The sequence below is a fragment of the Chaetodon trifascialis genome, chromosome 4 (assembly GCF_039877785.1).
Source record: "Chaetodon trifascialis isolate fChaTrf1 chromosome 4, fChaTrf1.hap1, whole genome shotgun sequence".
Classification (NCBI taxonomy): Eukaryota; Metazoa; Chordata; class Actinopteri; order Chaetodontiformes; family Chaetodontidae; genus Chaetodon; species Chaetodon trifascialis.
In genome coordinates this window covers 11,020,080-11,045,665 of record NC_092059.1, presented here as the reverse complement: position 1 = coordinate 11,045,665, position 25,586 = coordinate 11,020,080, and the positions used below count along the sequence as shown (strand labels likewise).

Genomic DNA, 25,586 nt, shown 5'->3' with positions numbered 1-25,586 from the left:
AACTTCTGACACGGCAAGAAGGTAAAATGAGATTGTTGGGTTTACTGGTTGCCATTGGGAAGCATGAATGCGCTGACCAAATTTAATGTCAAGTTCAATAGAGCATTGAAATTTCCTACACATATTAAACATTAACACCGTGTGTGTTTTAAGTTTGCAGAAGCAACACCAAAAGCTTGTTGGCAGTAAATATGGGACATTAAAGGAACTAAAAGAAGTAACACAAATTGTCACTTCAGGTAACATGAGCTGCAATTTGTATATTTTTTGTTGGTTTGTGTTCATGTTTTTGTGTTAACACAGATCAATTATCAATCAAATCAGTGTATTTTCATAATTTTCAATATCCTTCAAATTTTCAATGTAGTAAATAGCATAACAAGATAATCAATCTTTATCAAACCTGTGTTTTTAGTTGTCTATTAACTAAAGCTGGAGTTAATGCTATGCTGAATAATCCCAGGCATTTTCAGAGAGGAGGAGTGCTCATGTGTCTTCATGTTTCTTCATGAATCTTATATGTACAACAATATGTCATCTGCATAAAGGCTGATTTTACGATGTGAGGGGCCACAGTAATTAATTTGTTGAAAATCATAAACACAGAAGGTGAGAGGTCCTTGTCTTGTTTCCCTGTGAAGCGTGAAGCTCTGTGAAATGACTGGAACGTCTTCCTCTGTGCCAGGAGCTGTGAGTGGCATCAGTCCACATATAAAGCATTATGAGGGCTTGTCATACAACAGGGAGGATCTTCATAGGAAGCACCTGAGAGCCAGGAGAGCCACAAAGCCTCATGAATACACACTGCAGCTAGACTTTACTGCTTTCCACAGGTAACTGCACAATTTCTTTAACTGTGACAAATGTTTGTCTGTGACAAACACCGGCTCAGTATACAGTTTGCTTCTGTTTGAACACGTTTTTTTATTCCTTTTCCTAAATCAACAATACATGTCTGGCATTAATTGTCCATATTGGCCCGCTCTTGATAGATCTGTATACCCTCCACTGCACTGCAAAGCTTTGACCACATCTGTGAGCTGTTTATGTTTTTGTTTCCTTCAGAACGTTCCGTCTGCATTTGCAACACAACACGGCAGCATTTTCAGAAAATTTCATGGTGGTCAGTGAAAATGGTTCCACATCAGCTGATCTCTCCCACATATATTCAGGAACACTAGAAGGTGGGTATGGCAGGGATATCTAGTATGGTTGGGAACAACTTACGTGGTATTCAAACCTTAGTGGATTTACTGGCATCAAAGCTTTTAATCGCCTTATATCAACAGTCATTTGTAGTCTTTACGGTTCAAATAAACCATCTGGATGAAATATTTGGATAAAAGATTTGTAATAAAACATTCCTCGTTATTGAAATTTGAAGAACAAAGTAAAAATTAATGAACTGTGCAGCTTGAATGTCTGAATGCTGTTTCTAATCTTTAAGTTTCTCTCAGTATTACATCATTTTTTTCTTTCTGTCTCTATTCCTCAGTTATCTATTGTTTTCATCTACGCCTCTCTGAGACTGACATGTTATATCTCTTGACCCGATCTTGCAGGTGAACATGGTTCGGCCTGCTATGGGTCTGTGTTGCAGGGTCAGTTTGAGGGAACGATCCATACAGACAACGGGACTTATCACATAGAGCCAATACACAGATACAACAGCACCGAAACAGATCACCACTCTATAATCTACCATGAGGATGACATGGGTAAGACTACCTTCCATTTTCCACTTTAAGAAGAAAAAACATATTGGCTCTGAAGTACCCTCTAACTGCCCCAGGTCTCCAGGGTGTAAAAAGAAATTAAGCTTGTGCATCTGCAAACTGAAATTGTCCAAATGACACCTCATAACCCCAGCTGCATTTCCTGATCATTTGCTGATGATGGCAAGAGCACAAAAATAAATTCCTTGCTACAGTAGATCTCCTCCAACAGTTTGATTCATGGCCCTCTTGGCGGTCTCACAGAAAGATAAACAACTATAGCAAAATCTATCTTCCCCCCATGACTAATCCTCATTGCTCTTTTCTCATACTGCATCTGTACAGTATCTGCAGCCTTGAGCTCTATACAAATGAAGGTTACGAGGGGTCAGTGAACTATCTGTAGTCTTAACTCATGGTATGAGCGAAGCTATAATTTAACACCAGAACCTATTTAAGGCTCTGAGGGGGTGTTGGAACCTTTCCCGGGCACAGGCCAAAGAAAAGACAAACTGTTGATGGTGGGATTTTTGCAGGAGGAGGTGGGGAGATGGGGCTAAAGTACGAAGGAAGGTATGAGGGTGAAAGAGGAGGAAGGGGCACAGTACAATGGCAGGAGAAGGATATGAGCCTCTAAAGGGAAAGGGGAGAAGAAAATAGAATAGGAGAACGTCTTACATCGTTTGACGACCCTGGAGATGAAAACAAACTCCTAGTTGGTTTACCATTATGTCGGCCAGATGGCAGTCATCACTGAGCCGTCAAGATGTTTTGTGTGTCATTGTGTATGTATGGTTCTATCTGTGTGTGTTTCCCAGGGTGCACATGCACATTTGCATCAGTAGAAGATTATTTCCGAGAAAGCATTTCACTAGAAACATGCAGATTGTGCCAAAACCCCCCCAACCCACTCCACCCCAAACCGCTTTCCCCTTAATTCTACACAGACTCCCTGGCTGCCTTTCTCCCTACACCTCCTGCCATTTCTCCAATCCCTTTTGAGACTGTAGCAACATTTACATAAGATAGCATTGCAGTTGACAACATCCTGTTCTTTCATTCACAGGCCCGCATATCTGCAGGAAACTGTGAAAGATTTGGCTCATGATATTTCAATAAACAATCAATGCTTCCATTCAAGTGGTAAATTAGGACATGAGGGGCTAACGTAATGCGTCTACTCCTGTGTGTATTTCCACTTCCCATCATGTCGTCTGGGGGAAACACAGGTTATTTGAGGAAATTTCTGTCTCCTGGGATGACATGAGGTCTCTCAAATCTGGGACACAGAGCACAGCCCAGAGCGGGGCCCACCTGCTTGTTCTGCTTCAAGTTCAAAGACTTCTTAAAATTAAGGACATCGTTCTATATCTTGAATAATTAACAATATACATTTATGGTATGATGGATTTACTGACAATGTGGACACAGTAGATTGACACAAGTGATGGTACAATGCAAGTACATATTGCAAGTATCAGTACAAAGTTATCTCCAATCTCCAATGAAGTAATGAACAAATCAATTAAATCATAAGCCATCAACACATTGTCAAGCAGTGCATGAGTGTCTGTAGATGACAACCAGGTAGATGCAAAATATCTGTGCTAATACTAACTGAAATACCGCCTGTCCATGTAACAAACAATAACAATAAAGTAAAAGGTGAAATTTTTTTTGTTCCTACCTTTGGGAATATTATGTTCATTTTGCATACTGTAACCTTTGCCATGTTTGTCCCGACAATCTGTGTTTGTTTTCTTTGAGGTGTGTCAAAACAGGTTTGTTTCGTAAGTTGTTTTCTTTATTTTAGAATATTATTAACTTTCCATCATGTGGTGACATTAATTTTCTCTCTTTGTTGTGTTAGTCAATCAAGTCGGTTTAGTATGATCATATCAACCCAGATGTTTTGCACACCATACCTATTTTCAACTGATCTGACTCTTTTTTAAAATCTATATTTGTCATGTTCTTGCAGCTGCAGTATACTTCTGCACTGCTTTATGGGACTTTCCCTTGGAAGTTTCAGTATGAACAATGGACACCTATTGACCTCATACTTCCTTGAGCTAAATCAAGAGTAATACACATATTTCAAGCATCACTGAAAATCTCTTAATATTTAACTCCTGGGTAATTAATAGTTGTGTCACTGAAAGTGAAGTTGTGTGTCATCTCTTGTATTGTTCTGTAATATTTTTACACTCACTTGAGGGTTTATTAAGATTCTACACACATATAAAACTGTCATATCTTCAGTTTAATAATCAGTCATCACACATCTATTTCCTCATGGTATGCATTGCCAAATTATATTATACAAGCATGGAGGACTTGAGAAATATCTCCAGAACATTGGCTGAACTTTCTGTGTTGCATCAGCATCTCAAGGTTATCACTCTGTGGCATTAGTGCTAAAGAAACAGCTGCTACAGGCATTGTGGCATTGGCATTGTGATAAACCATTGTGATAAAAAGAAAACAGTGTATTGAAATATATTTGCTACAAAGCATCATCATTAACAGAAAACAGCTTCAGCTTTATAGAGATTTGATCAGTTGTACAAATGGGGAAGGATGAGGGATATCTGGACTACATGAGGCATAAACTGTGGACCAGGCAGAATATCTCCCACCACGATTGTGAATCATGCTGTTGGAACTGTTGGGCTTTGTGGTCTGATAGACCATCGATTAAATGACACATCAGAGGTTTCATCCAAGACATGGCCATTTGTACTTGAGCAGTGGTCTAAATACTCTCTGTTATGGGCAGGGGAGGAAACAGACAGAGGTGAGTGGAATGTTATATTTAGGTTTCAGGGTCATTTCGCACTTGAGCTAACCAATGGGGCACGTGCACTGGCCATACTGGCACCTGGGCCAACTAGAGGGACACTTGAATGACACTTGTCCTGATCAAGTATCATTGGTGGGGCACTTGAGCAGTGACGCTGGAGCAAAAATGGAAATGTTGCATTGCAATATATATACACAGTATCTATCTATCTATCTATCTATCTATCTATCTATCTATCTATCTATCTATCTATCTATCTATCTATCTATCTATCTATCTATCTATCTATCTATCTATCTGTGTGTGTGTGTGTGTGTGTGTGTGTGTGTGTGTGTGTGTGTGTGTGTGTGTGTGTGTGTGTTTTGTGTTTTTTTACATATTTTCCAGAACTGGGAGTACTGGTGTACGGGAACTCTGCCCAGAATCACTCAAACATTTTCTTTGCTTTTTCTTAGCAACGCTGGAAACACAGGTCAGAATTATTTATCTCCTGTAGTGCGACAGAGACACAGAAACACATGAGAGAGAGACAGAAAGACAGGGAGAAAGAGAAACAGAATATGGGCAAGCAAAAAGGTCTGGAAATAATTCCGTCAGTGGGTCGACGCCCGACATTTAGACCTCCACATCCACCTCCACCCCCACGACCCACTCCCACTCATACCATGTATAGACCAAATCACGGGTTTGTGATTGGCTGGAGGTCTTTCGTAGGATGGTGTGATCCAATCATGTGTTGCCCATCCCTCACTGTAGGCCCATGTCTGTTGTACTGGGAGTGTTTCACACGCACATACATGCACATGCACACGCTTTGCATTACCCCTTTGAGGTTCTTAGGGGTCACTATTTAACTGAGTCACTCTCACTCCTGCCAGCGGCATGTGAGCGTGATTAATGTGCCATGTGACTCTACTGTAACGTGTGGACCTCAAATCCGTTTTGTCTGCATTACATTTTGCTTTCTATACATTAATCTTAGCCTGTACATTCCTCTGACACTTATTATTTTGATTATTTGACATTAATTTGAAACATTTTGCAGCAGTTTTCATCACATTCATTCCTCCATATTCATATGCAAATTCCACACAGTCTCTGACCATAAACCTACAACACCCTGTCGCAATGAAGTCTTTCTGGCTCCTTGCATTTTCCTGGAATTCTGCTTCTTTGCCAGTGCACCATGATGAGCCAATTTATGCAAATGAAATGCCTCCCTGGACTGCAATCCCATCATTATTGCATCAGTCTTAAAGAGGCAGTTGTCCCAGAGGTGCTGCAAATTGCAGACGATTATGTTGTTTTAATGAAATCAAACCAGCACCTATCACATTGTTTTCCACAGGCAGCCCCATGGCTTCCACTCAAGGCCCCGGCACTGACTTCCAAATGTGGGTTCTCTATTTATAGCGTTTGAAAATGCGAGGGTGCTTCTGCCCATGTTAGCTGTTTGACGTGGTGGTCAGTGTGGACATCTGCACATATTGTTTCAAATTGTTCTGTATGGGAAACAATTTAAAGGAAAAGCATGTTTTAAATGGGAGACCAGGTGGCATGAAAACATGAGTTCTTTGATTCAAGTTTTAGGTTTGACAGCCGCAATACCACAAATACATACTATATGTGCCATTAGTTTATCAACTTGGGTCATTAATTTGCTTCCCATAAATTTACTCCAGGAAACAAAATCATCTTTTCCATGACTGGGGTTCGAAAGCAATAACTGTGACCTCATGTATTTATTGAGTAAAGCAGAGAATCGCATGACCTCGTATGTTTTCCTATGATACTATGATTTACAAGACCCTAAAATCTGTTTCAGGACTCCTGTCCAGCTCTGGAGCTCTTGAATCACTCAGCATTTCCTCCCTGGTCATTGCTCCTCGTTAAGCACACACAACACATTTACAATAATAATTTCAGTGCAAACAAACAATTTTCCAAATATCAGACTGTGTTTTGACCACATCACTGGTGTGTTTATTTGTGAGGTATCTTTCACAATGTCCTGTCTGCCTGTCTGCTCCAACAAGTGTTCCATTATTCATTACGATTGAAGTACGCCCAAAAATAAGTCACTGATGGGAAATAGAAAGTTGACTAACTGAATCAACATGTGTGTTTATGTGTCTGTGTTTACCCTCCATCTTTGTGTGTGTTTGTGAAGGAGAGACAGAAGAGTTGGACTGCACATGCACATCAACACATCGCAGCTTTTATACTTTGCGTGTATCAAAGTGTCTCTGTTTGTTTTTGTGTAGTGCTGCCATCCATGAGAACTGGCCCTGATGGGTTCTGCAGTACAGAACATCTTAACCTCCTCGCCCAAAGCCTCAGACCCAATGAGGTAGGGCAGTCCAGACATCACCTCAGTGAATAATCACTGCCTTTCTTTCTTTCTCTGCCCTCACCCTAAAACACCTCCTTTACAAAACCATTTATAGCCAATTAATTCCAAACCAGTTCATAAACCAGTCTGTCTGATTCATCTGGTATAACTGACCTTATTTACAAACACATTCATTAATTCAGTCACTTTTATTTAGCCTGTTGAGTCACCGAGAGCAAATAACAGGACAAACTATGAGCAGGAAGCTTTGACAGTCACAGAAACTGCGTAAGATACAAAAAACATATCACGGTGACTCAGAAAGCTGAAAACTGCTTCTTTATGGGCCTACATTTACAGTGGCTGCTGCAGATCAAAACAAACATGACCTTTTCTGTGTTTTAAAGTGATGATAAAACCTGGTATAAAGGAATAAACATCTGCCATATCTATTTAGCTAATTTCCCTCATGGGTACACTATTTATTGTTAACCTTTGACCAACTGGGTGGTGGTCCTAATGTGCATTCTCAACAATAGATGTCGGGACATTGATGTAGATCCATTTTTAACGACATGCCAGCAGGTGAAGATCATTTCCACTGTTTGATCATGAAATGTTCTGAGCAGATGTTTCCAGTGGAGCCACGTTGTGTCCCTGTGGCTACATTTCTCTTTTCCAACTGGGACATGCGACACATTCCAGGTGAAACTGTCATGTTTTGATCTGATGCACATATCATGAGGGCTGATGAGGACAAACTGTTAAGTAATTTAACAGGCAGACTTCAAATCTGCCTCCCAGACTGTCTCCACTTTAGGATCTGATCCTGTGTGGTTCTTCTTTTTTCTTCATGTCCCTGCAATTTCATCCACAGGAGGCACCAGCGAGCCGGTCAAGGCGAACAGTGGATGAGTCCAAGACGTCATGCCTGCTTCACTTCCATGCTGACCACCTCTACTACAAGAGGTTCAAGTCTGTTGAAGCTGTTGTGGCTCAGGTGACTGGTTCGAATCTTTTATCTTAGTTTCACTAGAGGATACTTCATATGTGAAAACATAACCATGATTTCATGATTTCAAGCTTTTGGCAGCAGTCAAAAGGGTTTAGACATACAAGAAACCCAAAAGTATATTCAAGTAAAGTATATTTCCCTGTTTTAGCTAAAAGTAGAGCTCACTGAAGATTAGAGGTGCAATAAGTAAAAATTTCAGTTTAGACAATATTCAAAGATCTTTGTTAATCTCTTCAGAGTGATGCACTTAGATGCTGTTGTTACCTGCCCAATGTTTCAGACCTCAGGGAACACAGTGCACGTCAGAGAGGTGTAATGGAACCTCCACCACGAGCATCAAAAGAACACAGGGTTCCTCAGCTGTTGACTGAGCTGGGCACACTCTGTTTCCAATCCTGCTCGTGCATCCAGTGTCCTTGATTTTAGGTACATGGCACTGCAATCAAAGTTCACCTGTTGTAATTCTTAGTCCCGAAAGTTTATCTTTATAAAACAAATTAAACTGTTACTGATGTTGTACATTTCAAAATGTACAACATCTTGTTTCAAAGAAACAATAAAAGGGGTCTTAAATACTGAATTAAAAGTTGTTTCATGCTGAGTTTCCCTTTATTTAACTGAAATGACCTAATATGAGCAGTCGGGGAGTCTGTTACTAAATATCTCTGTGAAATATCTCAGGATTTCTAACAAATGAGAGGAAGGCAATTCCTGTTTTGGGGTCGTATATTATTTACACTGAGATATTCAGCAATATTAAATAATGGCCTGAACTGTGGCTGCTGTTAGGCCGAATACAGGGTCACATGCCAGGACCTTCACAGACACACACAGCTGTCAATAGATCTCTGTTGACAGCTGTGTGGCAGCATTAGGCAGAAGTCTGTGAACCCTCTCGTTCTCAGAGAGCACAGTGGCACATGGATTACAGACATCTGGCCAAAAAGGCTTTGGATCGGGCTTTTACACCTGGCACAGACCCACCAGTCCACGTGGTAGAATAAGCATGCAGAGGCTCCAGTGTGTACCTTCAGTGTGAAGTAACCACTCTTCAGGTGCCATACCACAGACAAGCTGCAGATGTAGCAGCATAGACGCAGAAGTTTTCCATTAAAAGTACAAAACTGCAATAACACAACATGATTTGAAAATTGAGTGACCTTCCTCTTGCCTTTAATTCACTCTGTGAACTCTGAGGAGGCTTATTACATTTAAAATGTCAAACACGCAACCTTTTGTCCTGGACTCTTGACTTTTGACCTTATTAGAGCAGTAAAACTTCTGCATCAGCCTCAGACCTTCACTGAGGGAGACCTGGTGGGTGCAAAACTACTAGTTCAGTTTTCAGTGGAATATTCTTTTTCAGCCCAAACCTGAATTTGCAGAAGTTTCAAACCAAAGTGGAATTTTGCTTTTCTGGTTTAAGCTGATCTTGGTCTTAGCGCTGGCTGAGCTGTGGTTCAAAGCTGCTGGCACGCCTGTATTGCTTCAGTAATAAGACAGATAACAGTGATTTACGTGTCTGTCTGTGTTGAAGTTTCTCTGTCTGAACAAAGCTCTTCTCAGTGGGGTCAGAGTTCACATTCACATTATCACATTCCATATTTTCTACGAAAACCATAAGAGCACAGATGTTCATTTTGATCAAACTGCTTTAAATTCATGATCTCAGCATCTGATTTAGGTTTAGGCTGGAACAGGATGCACCTTCATTTTTGTGTTCCCCATCGGGAAATCTGTGTCACATCTGAGCTTTTTTTAATTAAATCTCTTCTGGTCAAAGCAAGGTCAGTTAATGAGTAAGTAAGTCCGTCTCGGCGGCCACAGTCTTATTCTCTATGGCCGTCCACCTGCTGTTTGTTCTCTCATCACATCCTCTCAGATTCTTTCCACTTTGACCACACACACTTGTTGTTATGCCTGGTTCAGGGCCAAACCTTTGTTACACCGGGTGAGAAAATATACTGAAAGCAATGCCGTGATGTGATCTTCAACTGTAAATAGACAAAATGCTGCTGTCAATCATTGCTGACCTGGTTTTAAAATCTCCTGAAACCAAGGTGTCAATATTTACATGTATGGAAATTCCCAGCAGGCTCTACTGTACGTTGCAGCCTGCTGCTGTACAGACTCAGTCACATGTGACTGGTTTGCACGTGCTTCTGTGAACGGGTGATTGGCTGTGCCACCCACACTGAAAATACCCTGTGGATAACCGCACTTCACAGATAACCTCACATGGCCCAAACTTGGTTGAGTTTAGAGAGTCAAGTGTAACACTTTATATGTATTTCTCAGGTTGGCTCCTACATACGAGCTGTGAATGACATCTATGACAAGGTGGACTTCGATGGCATCAAGCTGATTAACTTCAAAGTGAAATCCCTCAGAGTAAGACTCCTCTGTGCTCAAACAACGACGCAATTGTCCCAAATCTTACAGCAATGCACTTCAGATGCAGGTCTCTGATAACTCCTGACAACAAGTAATCGAGGCCTTGACGTTTTCTGTCCGTCCCTCTCCAGGTGATGACGGAGGAGGATAAAAATGATCCTCTGTATCCTCTGTACATCGGGCCGGAGAAACTGTTGAGTCTGTACTCTGAGAACAACTGGGGCAACTTCTGCCTGTCCTACCTGCTCACTGACAGAGACTACAGCGGAGTGCTGGGGCTCGCCTGGGAAGGCAAGGCCGGTGAGTCAGACTGTGACACATGCAAGCAACAGGTACAGCGGTTCGGTCTTTTGCAAATTTCTGCACTGAGGTCCTCAAATCAATTGAGTGTCTCCTCAACAGTTTTGGCTTCAGGTGCTGCACTGTAGGGAGTGATAAAAATATGACTTCACTTTGCCTTTGGGGTGATGGCATAAAGCTGCATGTCGATGAAGAAAAGAGGTCACACACAAGTGGTCAATCACTGGTTTCTGGTAAAGTAAATGATTGCCTAGTGGTGATCTTAGGGTTCACTGTGTAGACCCCTGTCTAAATGTAAGGGGTGTGTGGACAGAGGTAAGGGTTGTGGGACGTCCCCAGGGTAGGCCACTGGAAAATTTCCCTTATTTTCAAATCCCATTGTTAACAGGTGTGGTTTACAGTGTAAACATCATATAGCTTCAAGTGCTCAAACAAGCTGATACAGAGTATATATGGTATGGTCAGATATTATGAAATAAGATCAGTTTCACAACCTTAAAGCCTGATCAAAACTTTTACCTAGACTTGAATTGAAGCCAGCAATTGAGAAAAATAAATTACCTTATCTTTAACAAAAATATTTTAACCATAAACCCAACAAACATGACTAGAAAGGCGTGGGGAAATTTAGTCATTTAATGAAAATAGAGCATGGTTAAAAAAATAAGCTAATTAGTTTTTGTAGGATGATCTGAAGAGCATAGGACTTGGCGAGTAAAATAATGTTTTCCTGCTCCGCCTTTCTGTGGGAATCTCGGCGTGAATCTCTGTTGATCTACCAAAGCGCAGCTCTGCCTCTGACTCCCTGGCCTTCACATGACACAACCTTGCCAGAGGCCACGTTCAACACTCACAGTTTCCAGATCAGTGTGAATTATTTGACCCATGAAAGAGGGGAACCAAGGGTGTTGGATGGTGCAGAATCAGCTTGAATTCAACTGCACTGACACAGATGATAAGAAACATAATTTCAGAGTAAAAGAAGCAGAAAAGTAGATGTTGAGCATAAAGCAGGTGTAGACTGGTGCAAATGCATACTAGTTGTTTACTTCATTATCAGGGTTAATTAAGTTGCAAAGGAAGTCCAAACTGCAGGCAAAATGCTTGTAAGCCTCCTTTGGTCTTCTTGGAATAAAATAATGGCGTGGGCCACAGAGTTGCAGGAATTATACAGCTCCAATTTCAGGCCTGTTATTCAAGCAGTGTTTTGGTTTGGGAGAGCAAAAACAAAACGTGAGCGCACTCCTCAATTAACAATCCCTGCTGATTTGCATTCGAAGCTGCTTACTCTCTGCTGAAATCATCAGGAAATGTCACTAATTAGTCTGTTAATTATGGGCATGTTTCACTTTGTTTTTTTTATTATTTTAATTTCACTATTTACATACCAAATAAAATTGCACACAATTACCAAAAAAAATTAACAAATAAGCAAATGAATTACACCCTTCTGCTAAAAGTTAAGCAACATTTCTTTTTGCTCTCCTTTAATTAAAGCAATCGTTTGCATTATGCTCTTATGAACTCGCTTCACATTCTGTCTGTCACGTACCTGAAATATAGCTCAGTAACCCACATTTCTACAAAATGCCACTGAAATCATTGATGATAAGATTTGAACTGCTGAAGAAGAACTTTGTAAACACAAAAGTCACAAACTCTCAGTCAGCTTGCATTAAGTTTGTTCAGTGACCTATATACGCAAGTGTACTACTCCCTGACGTCAGCTACGTCGCTCAGGTCCGGTGACAGACTCTGTGTGTAGCATTATTGTTGTGTCGGAGGAAGCTGGACATGTATGGAATTGTTGTGATAGGAGGTTCTTCCTGCATGTGTCTATGACATTGTCTCATACACAGCTTTTGATTGGCTAAACTGAGGGGCGTGAGAGCAGACCACCACAACGACATGCAATTAGGGAGCAATGAACCTTTCACACAAACACACACACACACACACACACACACACACACACACACTCCCAGACGTCCTAGTGAGGATTGGTGACTGCATTCCACAGCATGATCGCCATGGTGACATCTCACGTGATGAAAACACACACACACACACACACACACACACACACACACACACACACACACACACACACACACACACACACACACACATTGTTCAGTGACATTGTTGTGACTTTTCAGTCTCATGTGACCCTAAAGAATGAACAGAGTATTAAATGTGGATAATGTTTGACCTCCAGAAACTGATACGCTCAAGCTGAGTATCTCCATAACCCGCTTCCACCAGTTTATTAGTGGTCTTGAGTAATAGGCCTTAAACTATGAACCCAAAGACCCTGATGCCCCTACAGCTATGGTAGAAACACACACACACATGATCACGCACAGCCCCCATCAATCACTTGGAACCCCTCCTCTAACCTCTTGAAGCTGTGTTCAAATGCGGGTGGAGGGTGGGGGGTTGGGGCCTAAACGTCTTGTGCCACATGATCTTTTCTCGCCAGTGAAATTCCTTCTTCTCTGGAAGCGAACTGAGGAACAGATAGTAATTTTCCACACTTCATGTTTGTGTGTCTTTCAGGGTTTTTAAAAAATAGTTTGCTGGCTGTGATGTGTGCGATAGTAACAGTGTGACCATAAACGTAGAAAGCAGAGTATGCAACATCTTGAAAAACTTAATGTGTCCTCCACCGGTTTGGCTTTGCACTCCTGTCACAGTGTCTGATTCACGATGGACAGTTGTTTTTTTGTTTTTTTTCAAAGGATCAAAGTCAAAGTAGCAGAACCAGAGTTTTTTTACATCATTTTTTGACATCCCTTCAAGCAATTTCTCAGACTTTACGCCACTCCCTCTGGAGCCACCACAGACTTTATTCAACATTTTTCACATATGCAACAGCACCCCTCAGGACCTGTAGACAGACTGTGTAAAATCAGTGGAGTTCCCCTTTAAGGTCACAAAGGGCAGGTCCCCACTGACAGCAGACATTATTGCAGGGTGTAAGTTTGCAAGGTTCAGATCTTCTGGCTGAACCAGCACAATTATAACAAAGCTTAGCAGAGTTCTGCATGTGAGTCGGCAGTTTGAGCCACTGTATCTGAATGCAATATGGTTGCCTTCTAGTATTAGTGAGTTAGTCTCAGTTAGTGTCAGTTTTATTGGTAATTTGTAGGTTAACAGAGGGTCAACTGTGCTATCAAATGTGTTGGATGAGAAAATAGGTCAGCTCAGCAGTGAGAGCACTTGTTATAAGATGAAGAAGAACATTTAAATAAAAAAGAAATTTAGATAGAAGATGAGAATTATGTGTAAAACTTAAGTGTCTGTGTAAGCCTCTGTTCTGTTCCTGGACGTATTAAAAACTACAGACCAGAACATGAAAACATGAAAACACTGACACACACTGCTTCTCATCTGCAGCCTGAGCTTCAGACCAATACGGTGATGATATGATGATATTTCATTGCTTCATAGTCAAATCCTTTTTTTTACCTCTCCGATCAACTTACACTCTTGTTGCTTGTGAAGTTGCTGTCAGTGAGAATCACAGCTGATATCAATGAGAGCAAAAACACCGAAAACAAGGCTGAATAATGATGTATTCCAGACAGACTTTTGTTTTCACGATTGAAAAAAGGCCAAGTTTGTCTCACAATACGGTGAATAAATCCCATTTAAATTTGCAACGTGGGGGTCATTGAACTCTGGAGACAAAGGGAGCAGTGATGGAAAGTCACTGGATGCAGTTACGTTACCTTTGGTTGACTTCCAGTAGAGCGACTGTAGCTTTCTGAGAACTTTGGTCGTCATTCTCAGAATCGCTCCCTGTGTCTGTTTTTGTTGTTAAAGGTGTTATGGGACCCTCGGACTCCCCCTGTTTATCCAAGGAAAGACTTCCCCTTTACTATTGTTTGTTTGCTCCTATCAAACCGTGTGAAAGTGTGTGTGTGCACCTGCATGTTTGTCTGTGATATAATTGATACTGTACATGATCTAATATTTCTTGCAGTGGGTGATACCATCTTTCTTGTTCCTGCTCATGTGTGTCTCAGTGTGTGTGCTGGTTTCCTCTTGATGGGGAGTGTGTGCATTATGTGCAAGTGATCCGGAGGTCTGTTTGTTTCTCCTGACTGTGTTTGTCCGGCGGGCTAATAATAGGAGTCTTTCATTACGGCTCCTTTCTGTGGAGAAGACGAGAAGGAGGAGGGGACGAAATCGCAGCCCCTCTGTGCTCGCGCTGCCAAAAACCACAGCGCAGGCCTCTAAAGTAAGCTCTTTCTAGGAAACCCAGCTCCTTGAATAGCCCATCGGGGGGCCATTTTAGGTCAAAAGCGGAGTGCTGGAGAAATGCATCCAGAATTCTTGATGAATATGGCTGGGGGAGTTTTGTCTGGAAGTTTGTGGACATGGAGCTGCACTCTTTTTGCTTTTAGCCTGTACACCCTCTTTCACCTGACATTTGATGGCAATGTATCCAAATAACCACTACAGCACCCTCACTGTTTTTACAACAGCAGAGACAGGGGACACTTCTGCTTTTGTTTTTCGACTTCTAACTGTCTCTCACCATCCCTGGACGTCACACTTACGCCCACTGTGAAAGAAAAACATCCAGATGCCCACGACTGGTTCCCACACTTCTCAATGACACCTTGTGACCTTGGACTTCTCTGAAACGGCATATCTTTAACAGACGTGCACCTCACAAGCCATACCCCTGAAAACGGTACTGCTGACCACATTGTGTAACAGGTGTTACATAAAATTCACATGCCTGCACAGGAAGTGCTCAGACCTCCACCCCGAACCACGCATGGGAATTAGAGAGAGCCAATGGAGAGGATGGACACATGGAAATATGGAAATTACTCCTACAGTAGCTGATTGAAAGACTTGGTGGTGGCTGTGCAGAGAAAATGATGATGGATGTTAAAAGCATGAATAGACATGGATGCATGCTGTAGGTAAAGTGGTAAACTTCTTGGGCTTAAATAAGAGTCACAGGTGGTTAACATCTTCCAAGCTGCAGTATTTTATTGATTATCAGCCTGTATGTGGTGTACGATAACAAGGACCTTGTTTAATGTAGCATGAAATGTCAGGAATGTAAGAGATTGTCTTGTTGAAGTACCTGAAGCCTGCTTTGCTCGACTCTAAGAGCAGTCTCTCTAAAGAACCATAGCATAGGTTCTCAGGTTGACCAATCGGATTGGTTTCTGCAAAACTAGTCCTCTGGCTGGCCAGCTGAAAGATGATGTCACAACCCAGCCATCCATCCATGTGAATGCTGCCAGCTGTTTGTAATTGTGGGGATGGCTTTCGGGGGCATTACGTAAACCCAGAGAGACTGAACACTATTGGAGGCAAAATGGTTCTGCAGGCTTTGATGTGAAACTAGAGGAGCTCAGCATGTCTGTTGGTCTGTCTGTCCATGCCTCCCTGACAGGGGGGGCCTCAGAGGTCGATAACGTTTCAGTAGCAAAACATTGTTGGTTTAAGGTATTTCCAGTAACACAAGGTCAGTTATGCAACCATACTGTAGTGCAGAGTGACAGTCAGGTGTGTTTTCAGGAGGTCTGCAGCCTGGCGAATCTGCAGTGTCGCCAGTAATTTCAGTTGGAATTTTGTGCAACAATGATGCATTCATGAGCTGTCAACTTTACCAAAAACCTAGATTTCTACCACTTTCTTGTCATGCAATACCTACTGTCAACTAAGCAGTAAAATACATAAACCACATATTGTTTAGAAGACATCATTATATGATTATTTCTAATATAGTATTAAATGTAATTTATTCTGTATGACCTGCAGTGGAAACCAGACCCTCAATCTCCATCTTTATCCCCTCGTCTATCTGTACGTCAGGTAACTGGGGAGGCGTGTGTTCACAGCAGACCACCCTGCGAAACGGCCAGACCTCCACCCTGAACACAGGTCTGGTCACGGTTCAGAACTACGGACAGTTCCTGCCTTCTCGACACGTCCAGCTGACCCTCGCCCACGAACTCGGCCACAGCCTGGGATCTCCGGTTAGTCGCTATTACAGAACACTCACAGTCTGATGCTGAATGAAGAGCGGGTCTTCAAAAGTGTCTCCATCAAACCAAACACCCACGATTACAGAGAATGTTGCACATGTCCTTCCCCTGATCATGTCAATTTTAAGGATACTCGCAGTGATATCACATGCTAAATTGCATTGATGAATACTAAAGCGTGTATTCAACTTTCTGCATCTTAGAAACAAACTGTAATGGACCTCAGGGACACTTCAATAACAACAGTTGGGATTTCACTGGAATATGGCCACTTCTTGTGCCTTTCATCTATTTAATGAGGGATGTAATATTTCAAGTAGTACATCAACTCCTACATAGACAGTTGCAGACTCATAGATGTCCAAAGTTAATAAAATTGCACAGTGTAGACTCTGTTTTATGGTGGATTTCTCCTTTAGATTACATTTTGTTACTAATTTAATAGCATATGCAAAAAAAAGCCAAACTTGTGGCCCTTTTGCGCATGTTTTAGGTGCTACTGAAGGCCTATGGATGCATAAGCTTTCATCAGCACACATGTCCAATGTCCATAGCAGAATGTTCACAGGCATAATTAATAACATTATCTATGGCTGCCTTGCAGGATACTGGTATTGTGAAAGCTTTTTTTCTCAGCTCTCAAAATGAATGGAGCCATTGTCAGTGTTATTAGTTACACCTGTGATTTTCTTCCATAACATGGCAAAATGTCTGCTGTGTGAAAGGTCTATTCAGCGCAAGTTTGATAAAATAATTCCTCACAAAGCACAGTTCATAATACAGATCAGTGTAGTATCTCAGTTTTACCTTGAACCTCTTTTGGTTCCCCAGTCACGAGCATTTTGTAGTCAGTGTGGTGCTGAATGATGATTCAACATAACGAATCTCTATGAATCAAAATTTAGACTTACTTAACATATTCTCACCAAGCATGCATGGCTGTTTGCACTGCACTGGAACAAATTGTCTGTGAATGATTCACTTATGTAGGCATTAGAGACCTTGGCCTTTATTGACTGGGTGGTTTTTCAGAGATTCTTGGCTCAGCCTCACTGGATAATCTGAATTAGAGAACAAGAGGATCTCTGCTTTCTCTCGCTTTCTCCTCACTCTTATTCTCTGTTTATTTAAGCACTTAAGTCTACTTAACTACCGTTTTCAGGCACTGGAAACTTTATTTTCTACATTCTTTACTGGTACATTTTACATTGATAACGTATGATGAGCTAATAAAATATATTACCAGGGGTTCCCAGCATTTTTGGCTTGTGATCCCTTACAACGACTTTTCAAATGGTTCCTTTGAAATAATTATGTTATTATAATAATAATGTTCAGGGTCATTAAAGGTCAAATTAAATATTTTACAGAAAAAACTGAAAACAAATTTCAGATTTATCTTGTGACCCCTTGGGGGGCCTGAGCCTACTTTGGGAAACACTGGATTAAACTACCGAACTGTGTACTGTGTGTAAAGTAGTTAAAGTAGTTAATGCTGCTTACACTTTGATGCATCAGTGTTAATGTAATAATGTCATCTACAATAATATTATCCATATGCAGGTGACACTTTACTGCAGAAACAGTACTTTAAGCACTGGTTCTGCAGTAAGTACTTTAAGTATATTTTGCTCATAATACATCTGTACTTTTACTCAAGTAGGATTTTAAACGCAGGACTTGTATTTGTGATGGATGTATTTTTACATTGTGGCATTAGTACTTTAGGTACTAAAGGATCTGAGTACTGCCGGTGTGATCCAGCCTCTGCATATCAACACACAGCTTATGTATACACACAAATGCATGCACGTCTCTGCGTGTGTGATGGCTGCGAACACCTGCGACCTTTCGCCCACTGCCCAAAATGCCAGCAGCCCTCCTCAGTCTCTTTTCACCCTGCCCTCTGTTATTCACACTTCCACTGACCAAAGAGTCCTTCCAGGCGTTCCTGAGCAGATTAGTTCTGCTATGTCAGACCCTGCTGGCTTTCTATAAATTAAACTACCGTTAGTTCTGTTGCTCCGGCCTGGTGCTCTGGATTGGACAGGCATGTCTCATTGTTTCCATGCAAGCTGGCAGAAGCACATAAAGAGGTCTGAACACAGGTTTCACCTGAGATTTGTGGGAGGAAAGGTGGATGCAGAGTGAATTCTGGGAAAAGAGCTGCTTTGGCCTTTGGTTTACTTCTCTTGCAACCATACATGCACACTGTGGCTTTCAGATCTGTGTGTGTGAATCAGTTTGCTGCTCATTTGGTTCTTGTTTTGAGTCGCTACATTTTGTGCACATATCTTAATATGTGTACAGCTAACAATTATCTTTGAATAAATTATTCTGTATTTTTGGCAATAAAATGTCAGGAAATTGTTATGATATGCTCTAGAGAAACTGCTGAGCTGAGACAGAGACAGGAGTCCAGATGATCCAACACTCTTGCAAGTAAATGGACTGAGAGCAAACAGGCAAATAAAGCACTTATTACCAAAGTCTCACTTATTACCAAAAGGATTAGCAAATGATTCGACAAATGCTGGATGCAGAGCTGGTGTTTAAGACTACATTTACACTTAGAGAAAACGTATATGTTTTCATGCAGTTTGGCCTCTCATTTACACGCAAACTCAAATTTTTCACGGAAACGATCATTTTTAAAAACTCCGGCCAAAGTGGAGATTTCTGAAAACGCCGGTTATGTGTTAGCGTGTAAACAGGGTTAAACAGCCTTTTAGGTTCCAAAATGTCACAAAATGCGACTGAATACTTAACGCCACGTGAGCGACCTATGTTTACACTCGCGCCCATAGGTTTGGCATAGTAATGGTGCGCTCGACGGCGTATTTATCCGGGTTCATGTAAACGACAACATTTTTGAAAACGATGTTGTGTGCACGATGTTATTTTTGAAAACGGAGGGGCCAAAATATCCATTTTCCAAAATAACCTGCTACGTGTAAACTTAGCCTGAATACTGTGGCAGCAGGCGGGTCTTGATTGCATGATTAGCAGCAGGTGTGATCGGGAGAGGAAGAGGCGGAGCAAGCAGAGTTTGCACACACACACTGACAGACAAAGGAAGAGACAGAAGGGAAGGGGAAGGCAAAGAAAACACAAAAGAAAAAGGAGGAAACATAATTCAACACTAAGTTGGCTTCATAAGATGTTGCTCATGACATGTTACCAACAATAAAAATAAATGATCTATTCTTCAGAAGCTGCACCAGCATCTGCCGTGACATGCGGTGCTGCTAATTCCATATTGACAGATATAGAAGAAGACTATAAAATTAGCACTCATTATATCCATCAAACTAACAAAGAACAGATGCAGAAATAGCCACCGAAACGGGTTCCCTCTGCACGTGTCCGTGTTCATTTCAAATCCACGCCAGGGTTTCTTAATTCACCATCGGTTTTGACATCCAGAGAACCGAAAAGTTAGAGATCATGTTTAAAAAATACATGCTCTGACCAAAGCAGGAGGAGCGCTCCGTTCTGTCCTCGGTGTCCCACATGTGGAACACAACATTCCTCTGCCGTTTCAGGGCCATCAGATTCCAGAGGAATCTTTTGACTGTGTAAAGGATGTTTTTTTTATTCGGAAATATAACAAAAATAACTTTAAAAGCTCCAGAAAAAGTGACTTTTGCCAATTCATCAGGGGTCTATGATATATGTAACTGATGTCACAGGCACCATCTCCCACCCTTCCCTGAAAACATGCAATGACCTATAACAATCTGCTGAGACCAGCAACAAAGATGCTGCCGACCTCCCATCTGTGACTTGGATGGAAATAAGTGGTTTCAGCTTGGTTTGATCATTTGTTTCTCTCTACAGCTTGAAAATGTACAAACAACAGCTTACTCCGTTTGCTCACTGTGTGGAGATACATAGCTTGCCCAGAAAAACATGTAATTTAAAACTTAACATCTGTTATTTTGCCTGTCTCCCAGCACGACGAGGGCTCAAACTGTGGGAACCTCGGCTCCACCGGCGGTAAAGGGAGGTACCTGATGTACCCTCATGCCACAGACGAGGTGCGAGAGAACAACGACAAGTTCTCTCCCTGCAGCATCGAACACATCAGCAAGATCCTGAAGCTGAAGAAGGACGACTGCTTTGTGGGTAAGAAAGGAAAGACCAGACGGTGTCGACCTGCATGCTGACTGCTGAGCCGAGGCCAACTGCTGACACTTTGCATTAGTCTTGCATTAGTAAATGATTAGAATCTGTCTTGACTTTCATGCTTTGTGTGTTTATTTACTTGTGCGTGTTTGTCTGCACGTCAAGTCAGTGATCAGCCAATCTGCGGAAACCAGATTGTGGAGGAGGATGAGGAGTGCGATGTTGGTCACAACGACACAGACCTGTGCTGCTTCAGTGCTAAACAGCCTGTGGGAGTCCAGTGTCGCCTCAAGCCTGGCAAAGTCTGCAGGTGCGACACACAGAAACGTACACAGAGGAGGATACGATGTTGCATGCAGACTTGTTGTAACATTTTCATAGATTTTTTTGTTTGATTGACTTTTGGGTTGAAGCTATTTCTCGCTTTCATCATTGTTAATTGAAGCAGCACACTGTTCTGAACCACTTTGTTGATGTTCTGTTTCCTAGGACTGTCTTTGTTTTGTTTCTGTGTGGCTTTCATGTTTTTTATATCACCCTGACGATGTGTATGATGTTGTCATCCATCAGTCCGAGTCAGGGCCTGTGCTGCGGTCAGGACTGTGAGTTTAAGCCAAAAGGTGAGACCTGTGATGAGGAGACAGACTGTCAGAGAGAGAGAGAGTGTTCAGGCCTCTCCTCGCTCTGCCCCGAGCCGAACGCCAAGGAAAACCTCACAGTGTGCAGTCAGGGCACGCGTGTCTGCCTGAACGGGGTGAGGCAGCCACATCCACCACGCCACTGTGACTCAACACAACGCTGTGACACAACAAGCAAATGTGTGCAAGTATAAAGCACTGGTGAAAAAAGATTATACATATAAAGTATATATAAAGATTAGAATGTGGCCCCATCCTAGTTTCCGCTGACATATATACATCAGAGGATGTGTTTGGTCCAGAGCCGACCACAGCTAATTTAGCCAACTCACTAAGAGCAGCTAGTAGCTACAGCAAAGAGTAAAGTGAGCAGGAGTTAAAGGATGTTACAACATGGGCTCAGGAACACTTCGAAAAACCATCGCAAATGATTGCATTCTGTTTTTATTTATGTTTTACACAGTAAAAGTCGGGGATGTAGTAGCAAAAAGCCTATTTAAACTCCAACCTCTATAGCCTGCATTCAAGCATGTAGAGTAAACACGACTTGCAGTTAAAGAGCAACTTGTTATTCAGCTAAACTGACTCAGTGTCGCATCAAGTGTTTCCTGTTTACATATCAGCTGATGTGACGTTGAAAATCTTCTGGATTCAATCACTGTCCTGCAAGAGTGCTCACAACCCACTTCATTTGTAAGCAAATGCAGCAACTCAGACTTACTAAGAAAAAGACCTGATCTAAACAACTAGACAAGCACACATGACACCGTAAAACTTGTCCTCTGAGTAGGAGAGGCAAGGAATCTATTCCAGCTGTGAATGTTACTTCATCATGAAGTATGTTGTGGATATATTAGTCTCCAGAGGTGCTAAGAGTATTAACCTTTGACGACCTGATCCAGGAGCGTGGAACAAATAACTGGAAAATATGTTTTTTGGGGGGATGTGGCAATGTGCTAATTCAAGAAAAGGGATCCAAAAATGAAGGTGGAGTTTTAATTATAGTGTTCAAGTTAGTCACAAATCATTTCAGATGACGCCATTGTTCCCTTCACTGAACGCTTAAATCCTTCTTAGGATCAAATGAACAGAAAACAGGAAGTCATCTTTCCAAAGAAGCAGAGTCGAAAACAAGTTTTGGTTCAGTTCTTCAGAATGCTTTGGAAGAAAAATGTAATCTGTACCAGCATGTGTTCCCAGCATATCTTCTGGGTAAACAGTAAATTATTTATCCAATTTGTCTAACTTTAGCTCCATAAACCACAGATCTATGACAAATGTTTTGCAAAGTGTCAGTGAAATACAATATAAACAAACACAGACGCCATATCAGGAAACATCTGAAAGAAAGCACGAGCATTTTCATCTGTTTGATGTCTCAAAGAGCGACGTAACTCCAGGCTGAAGGGCAGTGTTTTGTTGCTTTCTTGAACCTGTAACCACCCAGCAGTGATGTCACAGTGTACTGACACATCCTGAAATACATTTCTTCATCAGACTCCAGAGGTGAGGTCTTAACAAGACTTTCAGCTGGTGTTTACTCAGTATTTTTTACCACCATTTAAGACATCCATTGGTTTTCATTCATTTTCGCACATTAGGAAAATAAGCCAGCAGGATCCAGTTGTGAGGGATCATGAGTCCTGCTCTCATATGTGCCATTACTGTATTATTGTTGCATGATAACGTAGTTTAAGAGCTGTTGTGTACAACAAAGCTGAGAAGTTTCAAGAGCCTGCTAACAGATTTTCATATCATCCAGAAATTAACGGAAATACGTGGAGCCTGGTACAGTACACAGGATACTTTTAATAGATTTACTATCTTTGTCCAACCTTAGCTACACCTTCAACTGCTTTATACAGTTTTTAAGGGCCTAAACTGAACTTCCTCAGCCAGAACCAGGGATGTTTAACAGTTTATTGGTTGTGATTCAAACAGGTGAATCTTACTTTCAACTAATACAGCTGACAGTATCGCTATTTCATGTAACGTCTTCATAATGTGGTTCTGGCTCTCTGTGCAGGTCTGTACTGAGTCTGTGTGCCTGAAGCACAGCCTGCAGCAGTGTGACTGTCCAGGAGACTCCATGAAGGAGAAGTGCCACATGTGCTGCCAGCAGCCCGGTAACCATGGGCCCATGTGTCCTTTACTACTGAGGAATGTGTTTACACTTTGTGTCTTAGCACGTCAGCTTGTGTCAATTTGTACTGAGGTTACCCTCGTACATCATTGTTTTCCATGAGACAACCTCAAGACTACCACAAGAGACACTGTCTAACATGGTGATCTGTTTACAGAGAATAACATCTTTTTTAAAGGAGCTTTGAACATCACATTTTGAGTTACAGTCAGCTGTTTTCCTGGATGCTTTGGTGCAGTTCAGTCTGTGTTTTCTACACACAGTGGCTTTAAGCAGCTGAATGATATGTATTATGGTATGTTTAATTTAGACTTTCTCTGTGTCACTGGCAGATAAGCCTGAGACATGTGCCAGCACCGCCTCCTCCGTGCTGTCCCGTCACTTCCAGAGAAAGGCGCTGCCTTTGGTCAGCGGGGCTCCGTGTTCAGGGAACCGGGGATACTGTGACAAATTCCACGTGTGTCGCCTGCTGGATGCAGACGGACCCATCGCACGACTGAAGAACTCCGTTCTCAATTTGGATGACTTCAGTGACATAGCAGAGTGGATGAAGGTGAAGGTTCCCTGTCACTACTTTGACAACACGTGAAATGTTGGAGGATGTTACAGTAAAGGTGAAGGTGAAGAACAACTAATGTTGATGTCATAACATGAGTGAAACTAAAAGAAACTGCTTAAATCAGCAGTTTGTAGCAAACCTTGAAGATACTTAATTTGGCAGCGTGATTGCATACAAAGATGCAAACTTATCTTGGGGCAACACGAAGTGGCACCAAGTCAGTTTGAGATGAAAATGTCTAAACTTGAATGAAAAATTTGTGCCTTAGGATTTATTAATATGCTTCGGAAATGTGCAGAGATGAAAGGAGATGTGGCAGATGTTTGCCCGAGGTCTTGTCCTCAGCTCAGCTCAGCTCAGCTCAGCGCGTTTGCTAAACTTCCTGCCTTGATGTTCAGCTGTCTTCAATGTTTCAGTCGTAGCTGCTTTGGAGATTTAGTTCCTCCTGACAGCATGGAGAATCAGGAATTCCCATTTGGGTTGAAGAGCACCTCATGGATCAACCATTCGTTTCACAGGAGACAGAAATGACCCCTCAGTTCAGGAACCATTGTGTTGTTTTACCATAACTCCGCTGCTGACTCATCTTCTAACGCGTGGAGCCGCAGTGTCATAGCTTGTTCTGGCTGAAGCCTAAAGATTCATAAAAATCAACCAACCAAAACCAAGAATATGACACCAAATACATAACATCAGTCTATTCATACTGCCACTAGGGGTTGAAATGAGCCAAAACTGAACTTGTTGCAGACTTTCTTGTGTTTGCTGCTCACAGATTACATCACATGCTGTATGTGAGAGAACCTTGTTCAAATGAAGGATTGTGCATGCAAACAATGGTTTAGTCTTGACATTTTGAAATAGGGCTGCAACAACTGATGATTAAAATTCTCTGCTTTTTAGAGATCACACTCACATTCATGCGATGTTTTTATCCGTCCCCTGCAGGCTCATTGGTGGGTCATCCTGCTGGCTATCCTGACTCTGTCTGGAGTGATGGGCTGCACCGTCTGCCTCTGCGGCCGCACGCTGGACACCAGTGACTCTAGCGACCTCTGACTTTTGATCCCTGTCACCTCTGGGAATACAAGTGCCATCATGATGACGCACAAATTAAATAGGATTCATCTATGTAGGATTTTTAAGTGTCAGGGTCACATTGAACAGATCCTTTCAGGCAGATTTGTTCCACGTCCACGCCTGCTCGACCCGTCTCACACTCTTCGTGGATGCCTTTGCGCGTCATTACGCATCTGCCATTTCGTTTCCTCGTGTGACTTTTCTGGTCACATTTCAACAAGTGGCAGGAGTCTCCTGCGATGCATGTGCTGTGGAAAACGTCGCTGTTGCTGCCAACTGTGAGGTCAGTCAACCCCTTGAGAGGCCACATAGCATCAAACACCTACAGCGATTTGAAGCCATCTGTCCCTGCAAAGACCGATGGGACTCTCCTGCAGTGTCCTTGCTGTTCCAAATGAACTTGAGTGCTAATTTTAGCCTGTTGACAATCCAGCTTTCATTCACAGTGAGACTTTATCA

At 41.9% G+C, this 25,586-nt stretch overlaps 1 protein-coding gene across 1 annotated transcript; it reads left to right on the top strand.

Moving 5' to 3' along the window:
- Positions 1 to 1,069: 1,069 nt before the first annotated feature.
- Positions 1,070 to 25,550, top strand: LOC139330390 (disintegrin and metalloproteinase domain-containing protein 10). Its single transcript, XM_070961266.1, has 13 exons — positions 1,070 to 1,184; positions 1,563 to 1,718; positions 6,783 to 6,868; positions 7,728 to 7,850; positions 10,164 to 10,256; positions 10,391 to 10,559; positions 16,407 to 16,570; positions 20,536 to 20,707; positions 20,873 to 21,017; positions 21,278 to 21,461; positions 23,372 to 23,471; positions 23,821 to 24,041; positions 24,996 to 25,550. Exons 1-13 carry the CDS (start codon positions 1,118 to 1,120, stop codon positions 25,104 to 25,106), a joined length of 1,791 nt encoding a protein of 596 aa, XP_070817367.1. The 5' UTR covers positions 1,070 to 1,117; the 3' UTR covers positions 25,107 to 25,550.
- Positions 25,551 to 25,586: the final 36 nt, after the last annotated feature.

Coding starts and splice junctions, on each gene's coding strand:
- LOC139330390 (XM_070961266.1), top strand. CDS start 1,118: ATGGTGGTCAGTGAAAATGGTTCCACATCAGCTGATCTCTCCCACATA. Junction 6,869..7,727: donor AAAGCCTCAGACCCAATGAG/GTAGGGCAGTCC, acceptor TTTCATCCACAG/GAGGCACCAGCGAGCCGGTC. Junction 10,257..10,390: donor TCAAAGTGAAATCCCTCAGA/GTAAGACTCCTC, acceptor GTCCCTCTCCAG/GTGATGACGGAGGAGGATAA.